Raw genomic sequence first — 13,329 nt, 5'->3', positions numbered from 1 at the left:
CGATTTGGTCACTTTGTCATTTCTCTTGAACACATGGGATGGAAACTGTGCTTTATTCACAAATTTTTTATGCAATATTCCAATTTTACACAAGAGTTACATTATAGATGGAAACATTGCTAATGTTTGCTTTCAGTATATGAAAAAGAGTCAACATTCTTGGCATTTTGTGTTCCACAGATAAAAGAGAATCACATAGGAACAGCTTGAGGGTTAGTAAATGATGACAGAACTTTCGTTTTTGGGCAAGCTATCCCTTTCACAACTGCCTTCTTTAATAATATCTTAAAGTTCACTTAATCCCCCCAAAAAGATTCTGGAACAGAAAACACATTAAAAAGCATTTTTAAACTTTGCACGAATGCACAAAGACTCATTTGGCCACAGAGCAGTCACACAGTTTGCAAGCTGTCATGTTTTAGCAAGGTGAACAATCTTTACAAGCAGTGGCTGTGCAATCAATCTGATGATCTCAACCTCATTAACAGCCCTCGGTTTACGGTGCAAAGCGAGCATTAATGACGCCCAAGTTACCTCTCGGCTTCCAGACGCATCTCCTCCCGTTTCTGTCTCCTGAGCTCCCTGCGCCGTTCGAAATCATCATCCATGCTTCAATCCTGAGAGTATGACCCTGCGAAACAACAGAACATGTGTGTCTTTTAGTCTCACGCATGAACCTTACATAAACTCACAGAATCTGAATATGGTTGAGTACGTCTGGATTCCACAGCTGCTGTGAGTATTTGGTTAACCTTTTCACAAAAATCACGCATTCCCATATGCAAGACATTTACAGTCGATCTTTTCTCAGCCCGACATCAAACAGATCACAAGTTTGTTTTCATAATACCACTTAAAATGGAAATTGTGGGAGAGAGAGAGAGAGAGGAAGAATGAAGAAAAAAAAAAGAGAGAGGGAGAGAGAATGGGTGAGGAAAAGATGTTAGCACAGGATGTCCACTCAGTCAAGCAGAAAGACTCTGACTAAATATACTGCAGAGTACATAGTGGAGGAACCCAGCCCACCCAGGAGATATAGAGCTGCTGTCATTAATCTCAGCACTGTGACGCTTCAGACCGCCCTACCTTCACTTTAGTGATGATGACCTCTGGAACATTTTAGCTTTCAAAACATAGCAGAAATTCACTCTCTCTCGTCTCGATAACACTCCAACTCAAAGAGTATTTCAGGCTCTTTCTCTCTCGCTGCAGCTGGGCCAAAGCCGGCCTCTTCCTTTCCCATTTTTTCACCCTCCCTACTTTCCTCCATTTTTCTCCCTCCCATTATGGTGCAAACTCACAATCACGGCCGACGGGTCTGTCTCCTCCCTCTCTCCCCTTTTCCTTTCTCTCTCTCTCTCTCCCATTCCGACACTGTCCCTCTCTCGCTCTTTCCCTTCCCGACTCCCAATTATTGCCCATTCCATTCCTTTCCTTTCCTTTTTTTTTCTCGTTCCCTCCCTCTCTTTTGTGATCACGGCACTGTTGCTGGTTAGCTGGGATTCGCTTGCGGAAAGCATGTTTGAAAATGAAAACACTTGCAGACTTTTTGCTTGAAAATTGTTGAAAAAAAAGTTATTAGTTAATAAAAAGTAGGCTAGCTAACTACATTGGAGCTTTTAAAGGGGCAATATTTTTTCAAGCTATCACAGGAAATAAGTGGAAAATAACTGAAAATAAGTTTCAGGTGTTGGAATAGGACAACCAGAATCCAAAACACAGTAGCCAAAACACATATTATGCCGTTTACTGTGGAATATGTTTTTTTTTTATTGCACTAAAGCTGTAACAAAAGAAAAATGAAAAAGTGAAAAAAGTGAAATTAGTGAAAAACAAAAAAATACAGACAAGATTGAATAGAAAAATAGGTATTAGTATATATTATTAGTAAAATTTTAACTGTAACTGAATATTGTTATAATATTGATTCTATGGAATTTGATATTTTCAATCTCACCAAACAATTTTTTAAGTGAATATCACTTAGGGGGACAGCATCAAACTGCAATTTACACTAAACACAAGTGGAAATAGCGTAAAATATCACTGCGTAATTTTTTTAACCACTTTATTTACATGAATGACCCAGCAAAAATGCTACTTGAGTGACAGCCCGTTTGATTATTGCCTCAACTTGCTTGGTTGTACTGTGACAAAAACAACAACAATTTAGCATTTTTCTAGTGAGAAATGTGGCTGGTTGTTGGAAAGTCAACACTTTTTAGCATAGCTTAACTGTCCTGCTACTAAAATGTTAGCAACATCACTTTTTGTTACTGCTGGACACTGCTGGACACAAATACACACACACACACACACACACACAAAGTGTGCAAGAAAAGAGAGAGAAAGAGAAAGAACAGGAAACACTTCTCCTCCTAAACCCCTCCTCCATATTCACATAATGCTGAGAAAGAGACAAGAGAGAGAGAGAGAGAGAGAGAGAGAGAGAGAGAGAGAGAGAGAGAGAGAGAGAGAGAGAGAGAGAGAGAGAGAGAGAGAGAGAGAGAGAGAGAGAGAGAGAGAGAGAGAGAGAGAGAGAGAGAGAGAGAGAGAGAGAGAGAGAGAGAGAGAGAGAGAGAATGGAAAAAACAAAAACAACAGCGGGAGAGGGAAAGCAAGGAATGTGAGTGAGAAGTGGAGAGCAAGAGATCGAGCCGATCTTCCTTATCAGGCATAACCGCTGTGCCCGCATTCGCGAACCGCAGGAATGTGCTCTATCTTTAGCTGGATCTTCTGTTTGCAGAAGCATGGCTGCTCTTCATATCTGAGCCCTTGAGCAAACAGCACTGACTCAGCTCAATAAAACTGTCACAACTGTGTACGATCAACTCAAATTGAATCACGCTCACGCAGCGATGATGACTACACATGCTGACCTCACATACTAAATTTATGATTGAAATTCAGGTGGTGTTTGTGTTTTGGTGGCGTGGTGTGTACTAGCGTCGTGCACAACTGACAATAAGGCCCTGTCTTCAGAGAAAGAATGTAGAAACGGATTTGCCTCTTCCTTTCAAGGACCACCCGTGTGCGGCTACAGCTAGCGTACAAGCCTCCTAGGCGTCCCTACATTCATGTCGTTGCACTTTTTCCCTCTTGAATGTTTCATAACGGGGGTCTGGCTTCCCCCAACGAGCAGGGAGACGCCTCCTGTCTAGAGAGCACGCGTTGTAATGGCTGTAATAACACATTCACCTGGTAAATTACTATGTTCCTCATAAGTGCGGTGCTTAACCCTTCATCAAAGCTCATCACAGCAATGACCCATGGGAATGCAGTCTTAGAGCCTCCGTCTGTGATGTTCTCTAGGTCGCGAACGTACACACGGACGCCTGTGCCAAACCACACGAACGATGCAGCTTTGGCTCTCTTTAAACTCTGTGGGGAAAAGGGAGCAACTAAAGAAGAAAACTAAAAACGATGGCAGAGGGAAACTGATTTTGATTTAAACTGGTTTTGCTAAAATGGCTTTTGAAAACATGCCAACATGAAATGATTCTACTTTTGTATTTCTGAATAAAACAATGAGAAAAAAATGATTTTATAACAATTTGATGCATTTTTATTTTATTTGAAATAACGTGCACTGATGAAACATTAATGCTTCAAGTAATGTACTGTAGCAGAGTTTCACGGTTTGAAATGTAATCCACCTCTGACCGCAAGAAATTCCTCGTACCCGCTTTGCAGTAAAAAATAATTACAAACTCATTAATGTCAACACACTTAGCCTTAACAATCTACCATTAGTGAGATGCTCGTAGTTCGCTGAGATAAATGTTGAGGTAAAGACTGTTCTTTATAACCAGAGCCAAAGCTGATGTGATCCACAACCCCACTGCCAAAAGGATTAAATAACTAAATGTTTGGATCTACCACCCACCGTCTTTTGGACCTCGGCCACCCTGGACAACTTGAGAGAGACTAAATTTACGGCTCAAGAAGAGAGTGGAGGGTTGCCAACATAAACCATCACCCTTATTTGCATGTCTGTCAATATAGGTCCATTAACATCGACTGGCTTCGCTATCAGAGTTTATGCTAACACACTCTCCGCGGCCGCAGCGGGAGTCAGGATTCAGACCGTCTTCTCTGGCCAAGATTTTAACAAATGGAGGAGCTGCGCAGACATGTTGCATTAAAAAGCGTTTTACTGTAATGTGGTGTATATTTCACCATGAAACAATGTGGTATTAAGCACCAGATAAAATGGCCTTTTTCCTACAGGAAGAGGTTTAAAGTAAATCTATGTGTAACCATCAAAATGTCATGATGTGCACTTATATTGACTGCACTATTCGTTCATAAAAGGAAGATGTTTATACTGTGCAGCCAAAGTAAACAAACAAATGGGACAATCCCAAACTCCTATTAACATCAACATGAAATGGCTTTCGCAGCACATTCTTTAAAATTACGTATTTGTAGAAAATAAAAAGCAGTTAAGGTTATTGGATTTTGATGTGAGATTGTAAAGAAACACTTTTTCTGTGAAACAACATGCAGTAACACATCATAAAGTAAATTTGGATTTCATGCTGCCTTTAAGAACATGTAAGAATGGGTTACGTCAACATTTTTAGAAGAAGTCAATGCTAGGGAAAAATGAATAATCAGAAAACGTTTTCAGGCCTGTTAAAAAGTGGGACGTTTTTGAGGTTGTGCGAGAGGGTGAACTGTAGCCAGGTGCAGGAAGGTATCCCAGAAATCTGCAGCGTCAGCAGCCAATCAGAGGTACACACACCTCGCTCACCTGCCACCTCATTAAAAGACACTGCAGGTATGCCAGCTATGTGCTTTTCCATCTGGATTCACTGACAGTTGCTATAACTAACTATACAGTATATTCTCATACAGTACTTTATTATGTAGTATTCATGGTATGTTAATGTATTAATCCTCAATATTCCTTCTTACCCTTAAAGATCAAACAAATACACAGTAAGAAATTCAAAAATCCCAGTCACTGAGCGGATAAGAACAAACCAAGAGACAGGAGACAAGAGGAGAGAGAATCTAATTCTCATGCCATATTTCGAGAGTGCTGTTCACTCAACAAGCTGCAGAGAAATAAAGAGATCAAAGAGGGTGATCTGGGAATGCAGGTCTTTGTGAAATGAACCTGAGCTAGGAGAATGAAATCTATACTGCTGTGCAGTCAATACACCTCTGTCTGTCTGTCTGCGTCAGTGATGACAAACCTACAGACCTACGGCAGAATTATGGTTGTGTGTGCTTGCCGAGATGCGCAGGAAATTGAGAGCACCAATAAAAGTGACTGGAGGCCAGCCGAAGTTGTCCCATAAAGCCGGCTGAATGATTGGCCGGCACACGACCGCAGATCTCAGGACCGTGTCAGGACAGTAATGGCAGGGCTCCAGCACCAGGTCAGGTTCATGTACAATATACCAACAACTCTATGTGACGGGCCAACAATCCCCATTAACACAGTTGTGTTTATGTGCTGAAGGTCAGACAACCTGCTGTGCTTCAGAGATTTTAGAGGGGAAAATTATGGTTTGGTGCAGTTTGCCAATTTTTTTTTCTTCAAGTCACCAACAGAAAAAAAGGCTTATTTTTGACTATTATATTGGATATCATTTAGCATTAATATTATTAAAGTTGACACCTGAGTTTGTTTGTCTTCGAGTTTTGACAGATCAAGGGAAGTGATACTTTCTCTGATAGAGACCAAATGGGGAATTACTTACAAATGAAATCCAGATGAGACATAGTGTGCAAATTATGGGGGATTTTGGGGAGGAGGGGGGTCTAACCTCCCTAATAACAGGTAGACATAAGCTAAGTCAAAACTAAAGATTGTGGGGGTCTTAAAAGCACATATAATTTTTTACATTATAAGGTATGTTCAACAGCATTTTCAAACAACATTTAACCACAAGATGTAGATAAGAAGTTAGTCAGAATACATACTAGGCTATAAATATATGCTTAAGTCTTAGCTAGTAGCAGATTTTCGTTAGTATCAGTACACAACAAATCTTTGTATTAGGTTAACTTCAACAGATTGTAAACTGCAATTATACAGAGATGTCTTACAAAACATCAACCCTCTTCAAAATAACTGTATAATTTGCGCACTGATGTATTGTTAACAAAAGCAGAGCAATTGTACTCTTTTTATGGTGGTGATTTCAAGTATGAAATATTACCCACAAGCAAATAAACCAATAATCTGGTACATGGGATAAAAATCTAGGGCCTGCAATTCTGGAACCTGGGATAATATCTTGTCGTACAGAAGGACACCAGCCCTGCAATGTCGAGACATCCCTAGCTGTGAGTTGGTAATACCACCCTATGCACAAATGCTGGTTTGATTACTTTGGCAATGTTTGGCTTATTGAAGGTCGATTTCACGTAACCAAAAGCTCAGCTTGGACTCTCTGATGCATCAACACATTTATGACTCTAGGGCCTTAGAGAAGAAACAGAAGGAATGAGAGATTAAGTAAGAAAAGACATGGAGAGAGACATAGACAGAGCGAGAAAAAGAGCAGGATGTGCCGCTATAAATCCAGAAGATATTTTGGCAGGAAGAGCAGCAACTGCTTTTCATGGCTGTCACTGGGAAAAGAAGAAGCTCTGAAAAGTATAAGAGAAATGAGGAGAGAGAAGAAAATTTGGTTGGTACGCAACCTACCTAACCTAAGTTTAGAGACATCTGACTGAATTTGTTGCTCATGATGAATCTCACACGAGTAGAATATTTCAATGGCATGGGTAGCCAAACGATTTTGCTTATACATCCGTTGCACGCAAATGGTGAAATGCATGAACAATATCTATATATACCTTAATTTGAAGTTGCTTTGGATAAAGCATCTGCCAAATAAATTTAAATGCAATCAAGATAAATGTACAGTCAGCCAGTCATTAGAGCAAAATAAACCCTTTCAGGGGATACCAGACACCTTGGTTTGTGTCGGGATACTGATAACCACATCAGGGTTTATTCTGCAATAATGACTCGCTGACTGTACATTATCCCTTAGGTTTTTAAAATGGGAGGGAGGGGATCAAAAATTCAAGCAAGGGCAAAAATAGGCCTCAGTCATTGAATTTCCACTTGAGGTTGGAAAAGGAGATTCCTGCATTCCCAGACAATGGATCGCATTCCCCGACACGTCTGCATGTCCTCTGAATCATTCTCAACCAGTTGGTCTACAGTTACCTGCTCAAACACCAAATATGTCTTAAACCGCTTAATTACCCACAATGCCATGCAATTACAGGCTCTGGGACACAGTGTAAATGTCAATAGCTGTCCTAAGAAAACATTATAAACATCTTACTCTTTGATGTATGACCTGAAATGTTTTGGGGAAAATATACCAGCTGGGTATGCAACATATTCACAAATATATGGCAATTCCTCTTTAAAATTCCCTTAATAATATATATTTATTTTTTAACATTATATAAATAGTTCTTTTTACAATCCATATTGTTTAAAAATAAATTCTCAATTCTATAAAATAGGTATTATAAATGAATACACACAGTGTTTTTTTTTTCATTAAAATAACAATGTTTTATATACATTTTACCTATTATTATTTGTTATTAAAAGACCTGCGTAAAATAATTTGGTTTGCTACACTAAAAATCAATCACCCAAAATGTTCACTTTTCCTTTCCAACACAAAGAAATGAACAAGAGAAATGTGAGGCACATGTGTTTAAGATGTCGGGAAAATGTTTTGTTTTTCGGCAATTTTCATAGGCATTAACTTATTAAACCCAAGGCCATTTATTTCCGCACAACAGCTGCTGTGCTTCTGAAAATGCATTTCAGGTGCAGAGAAGCTTTCATGCTATGCATTTTAAAATGCTGATTTTAAATGGTCCTCTCATGCACGTCCAAAGATCGCACCACTATCAGCCAGTATCGGCATGCAAGGTCCTACTAAAAAAAAAAAAAAAAAAAAAAAAGAGAGAGCAGGAGGGAAAAGGCCAAACTGAGATGCTTGTACGGCATCAAACGTCTGCTGCCTATTGGCTTGGCTCCACATGACCAAATATGGTAGGAAAAAAGCTCTCTTTCCCGTAAGCAACACACACAAAAAAAGAAAAACCCAAGGGTTTCACATGCTGTGTAGACAGATAGAGCCCTCATATTCAAACACGCTGACCACAGAGGGAGAGTGAAGGGAACTTCTATCTGCACTCCACAGAGCGAATGATAGCGCTACGTGACGTCCGAGTAGCAGCAAACAAATTTACTCACAGAAACAACAAAACATACTTAACATACTAGCAGTCCCAAACCACATACCAACCCTCTTCTACACTATCCTCAATAAACAACGGCGCACAAGACAAAAAGCTTTTCCCTCCCAGCATTTTTGTCCAAGATTGAGTGGTTTTAGCTTTGAGCTACGTCTCTTCTTACATAACTGTGAGAGACCAGAGTGGAAAAAAAGAATCTTGTCCAAACATCCAACGTTTCAGCCACGAAGATGGCCGTGACAGAAAGCGCCTTGAACCTTTGAAGCACAACGTATCTCAGTGAGCTTTTGATGTGTGCTTCACGGTCTATGCTGCATGTAATGCAAAAGAAATGAAGCAAAACTCATTTAGCTTCCTTATCATGACATGTAACGTTTTTCATGACCTGTTCAAATCACAAAAGCATGCAACTAGACGCCTGCCAACACTTAAGGGTTTAAGCACTCATTCATCGAGGTTTGGACCTGATGAGCTCAGTGTTATGTCATCTGAGATACATTTCTATAAGAGCGATTGTGTAGGCTAAGCCACATATATTGACAATTGAGAAATCGTTGCAAGGAAAATTAACTCATGCTTTACTCATCCATTACATCGTTCAAAACCACTATTACTGTTTTCCCTGGAACACAGAAGGAGAATTTCTGAAGAAAGTGGCTGCTCTTTTTCCATTTATATTCTCTGGGTCTGTCAAGCTCCAGAAAAATAAGAGAAAGAGAAAGAGAAAAATAATCCTAAAATTATTTTAAAATGATCATAAAAGTAGTCCATACATTATTGCAAGTCTTCTTAAGTCATATGATAACTTTGTGGGATTAACAAGCTCAAATTTAACTTGATACTCACTGATAATATTCCCTTCCACAGAAGCTATAAACTATTAAAGTTGCATAAACAACAAAAATGTTATGCTGACATCATTGGTCTCACTTTGGTCTTGAGACTTTTTTTTTTTTTTTGAGAGAGAGCTAGAGAGGAGTGAACCTTTAGTATTGGGTATTGGTCTGTTCGTCACAATAAACTACTGCATGACCTCTGGAATAAAGAACAAGTCCTACAGACTACTTTCGTGGTTTTAAGTGTGCATTTTGATATTTTGGACAGACCCAATTTGCTTTAATTTTCATTAAGAAACACGGCATGAATTTGTTTGGGAGATATATCCCTCAAAGTTTGTTTCTGCATATAGACCATCTACACCAAATTAAGGTATTGAAAACATCAGGCTTTGCTAAATATCAATTACATACTACATTTAGCCTAGCATGAGGGCCTCATTTAGGAGAAAGCTGCATTTTCTCTCACAATTAACATAACCCAGCACACCCTACGTTGCACTCTCTCCTGTATATGTTACAGCTTGCTGGAACATTTAATGGAACATAAAAATGTATTTCTCATAAAGCTAAGAAGTTCCTGATGTGTCTTGTAAAATGTGTCAATCGAATTCTGCTCACAAGAATGGCAACAGAACTGAAAGAAAAAATATAGTTAAAACCACCAGAGTGATTTAAGGCCCTGCTCAACATCACTATTGGAGAAATATCTTCCTGTTGTGCCTTATATAGTAGCAGTACAAGCCAAAAGCATGAAGCGTACACTCCATGTCATGGCTTTCAAGCAATGCAACATGCGCCGCTCGTCCTCCATCCTCAGAAACCAACTCCTGTCATGCCATTTGTTTGTCTCATTTGTTATATCTCTGAACTGTGCGAAAACATTCACTCCCTGAGGAGATTTATCGGCATGGCTAGTGACATTTTTCCATCCAGTTTTCCAATCCATCAGTATTAATCTTCCTCAATGTGGCCGTTTTATAGCCCAGAATTCAGACAGTGGAATGTGCTTTTCTTTAGTGCACGAGATTTTAAGAGAATTAATTGATAAAAATTTTCTGCAAAATAAAGGACGTTGCATTCCTCAGAAGAGATAGCAGAAATAAGATTATGCTTCGGGCTGGATGACCCCACTGGCAGGCATTACTCAAGGATGCACCATTCGGGAGTTTGAGAGGAGGAACCATATGTTGTGAGCAAACCCTCAGAACACAAGCACTGATGTTTTAACAAAGGGTCACTGGTGAATCAAGGGTAGGGTAAATTCAGATGGTAGGGTCAGAATTTGGCGTAAACAACATGAAAGCATGTCTAGTATCAACGGTTCAGGCTGCTGTTGGTGGTGTAATGGTGGGGGGTATATTTTCTTGGAAAACTTTGGCCCCTTAGTACCATTTTAGCATAGTTTAAATGCTACAGCCTACCTGAGTGTTGTTGCTGATCATGTCCATCCCTTTATGACTGTACATATCTTCTGATGGCTACTTCCAGCAGGATAACGTGCCAGTTAGTTTTTCTTTAAGAAGCCCTCCTGTTCTCCACTCATTACCCGTATTAACTGCACCTGTTTGAACTCATTACCTGTATAAAAGACACCTGTCCACACACTCAATCAAACAGACTCCAACCTCTCCACAATGGCCAAGACCAGACAGCTGTGTAAGGACATCAGGGATAAAATTGTAGACCTGCACAAGGCTGGGATGGGCTACAGGACAATAGGCAAGCAGCTTGGTGAGAAGGCAACAACTGTTGGCGCAGTTATTCGAAAATGGAAGAAGTTCAAGATGACGGTCAATCTCCCTCGGTCTGGGGCATCATGCAAGATCTCACCTCGTGGGGCATCAATGATCATGAGGAAGGTGAGGGATCAGCCCAGAACTACACAGCAGGACCTCGTCAATGACCTGAAGAGAGCTGGGACCACAGTCTCAAAGAAAACCATTAGTAACACATTACGCCGTCATGGATTAAAATCCTGCAGCGCACAAAAGGTCCCTCTGCTCAAGCCAGCGCATGTCCAGGCCCGTCTGAAGTTTGCCAATGACCATCTGGATGATCCAGAGGAGGAATGGGAGAAGGTCATGTGGTCTGATGTGACAAAGCTCAAATCATCTCAAACTGGTTTCTTGAACATGACAATGAGTTCACTAAATTCAACTGCCTTCCAAGTAACAGATCTCAATCCAATAGAGCAGCTTTGGGATGTGGTGGAATGGGAGATATCATGTCAATATAGACCAAAATCACTGAGGAATGTTTCCAGCACCTTGTTGAATCTATGCCATAAAGAATTAAAGCAGTTCTGAAGGCAAAAGTGGGTGCAACCCGGTACCAGCAAGGTGTACCTAATAAAGTGGCCGGTACACACACACCATGACCTATAACATACAAGTGCACAGATATGCATGTTCGCGGCAGAATATGTTGTACTATGTGACTCCTTAGATGACACATTCTTGTGTGAGTGCAGAACCCTTTCCCGTGCCCCTCTCCTCTTTCTTCCAGCTACGCTACCAGATCTCCCCTCTTCTGTGCATATTTCTGCTGGCTGTTATTATTAGCATGGCTCCAGGCCAGCGTTGTCAGGGGCTGAGCACTGTGTGGCCCCCACGGACACTTAAGAGACGGCAGCATGAACTATAAGGACAGAGGTATTAAACACATGCACACTGAACCTCAGTCATACCGGCCACGTTGTCGCATATAATACATTGTGTGGTAAATTCGCCATGGCTATGTTTAGTGCCACAGGGCTGTGCAGTTCGTTCAGGAAAACCTTAAAAAAAATCTTTCTTTCAATGTGGCTGTAACTGCCAGTTCCAAGAAAAATCTCTCTTTTCCTTTCTTTCTCTCTCTCTCTCTCTCGAACAAACACGCAGTCACTTATATTTACTCGGCTTTGGAAGACTTTGCGAGCTTTGTGATAAATTCCTCTATTTTAGTCGAGTGAAATATTGCCACAGTTAAGCCTAGAAAGCGTTCCGTCATGCAGCTCAACTCAATATACCCTTCCACTCTGCAACAGCGTACAAACCCTTTTAAGGAAAAAAGGTGAATAAATCATTACCTCAGAGTTCAGCATAAAGGACTCCTGCTGCATAATCTTTACATTTACAAGAAAAACACAAATCTCAGGCAAGCATGAAATTGTAAATAATTGAATATTGGAGCTATGGGGCGGTTTCAAGTTGCTTGGTTGAGGGTCCCTCATCATAGCTAATAGCTGAACTGGAAATGAGATTACTTCACAAATCCAAGCATCAATGGAGCTACTCCAAGACGACATTGGACCGCCGTCTCACACACTTTTACACACCTATGCCACACACAAGCACCCATTCAGAGGGCTGAGATTGGTTGTGTTGACATATATCCTGAATGACTCGCTATAGCGTTTCAGAAGTGCCTGGGCGACCGCGACTCAATTCCCGATCATTAAGTCTAACCTGGGCTAATGGAGGCCCGTTATTATCCGCGGTGGTCTAGCAGACGCCTGTCACAGACTTGAGTGGCATTGCAGCCGCAATCACACACCCATACACAGCAGACTGTCAGACGTGATCGCAACAAGTGCCCATTGTTCTTGTTACTGAGGCCGTGTTCATTAAAGCAAACCTTAATGAGGACTGCCGTTCTAACATAGACACACACACACACACACACACACACACACACACACACACACACACACACACACACAAGACCTCCATCACATTCATCAAAACCTCAAGTATTTCATCACTCAAAAAGACACACACAACTGCCTTAACCTACTTTTAAAGACATGTTTGAATGCGCTGTGCGTCAGTGATTAACAATGATGAGTCTGTAATTACGGCCGACTCCCTATCAATTTGCATTCCCCATTTTGTTTGCATCAGGCCAGGAAGAAATAAACAATGGGTATGTTTGCTGCTGCTATTGTTTTGGTCTCAGCGTCACCAAATGCTAATTTCCCCCCAATTTGGTTGTTCTAGAATATATTGAGCTGCCCTGCTGTAAAGGTAGATGCTTTTTATGGCAGCATCCTAACTGAAATTTAACCTAATTAGTGGCCAACTCCAATAGAGTTTTATGTTAGCATGTTGCTAAGCTAAGAGCCAACAACATCGGTTTTTAATTCACCAATTTTTTACATTGATTGAAGTGTTTCAGCATGCAATCCTGGACGTTTTTTTTTAAAGAGCCTGTCGGAGTACATTAAGAAATTGCCTTTTTCACAAAGGATATGCAG

The 13,329-nt window shown here is 40.6% G+C and overlaps 1 protein-coding gene across 1 annotated transcript in view; it reads right to left on the bottom strand.

Moving 5' to 3' along the window:
- cald1a (caldesmon 1a) overlaps positions 1 to 13,329 on the bottom strand; it is a 52,814-nt gene that overhangs the window by 28,606 nt on the left and 10,879 nt on the right. Inside the window, 1 exon segment of the mRNA XM_081363722.1 lies at positions 535 to 631. Coding sequence (XP_081219848.1) covers positions 535 to 608 — 74 coding nt within the window. The 5' untranslated portion in view covers positions 609 to 631.

Source organism: Scardinius erythrophthalmus, assembly GCF_964197995.2.
Source record: "Scardinius erythrophthalmus genome assembly, chromosome: 4".
NCBI lineage: Eukaryota > Metazoa > Chordata > Actinopteri > Cypriniformes > Leuciscidae > Scardinius > Scardinius erythrophthalmus.
The sequence above is the reverse complement of the archived record's forward strand: the minus strand, read 5'-3'. Positions and strand labels throughout refer to the sequence as shown.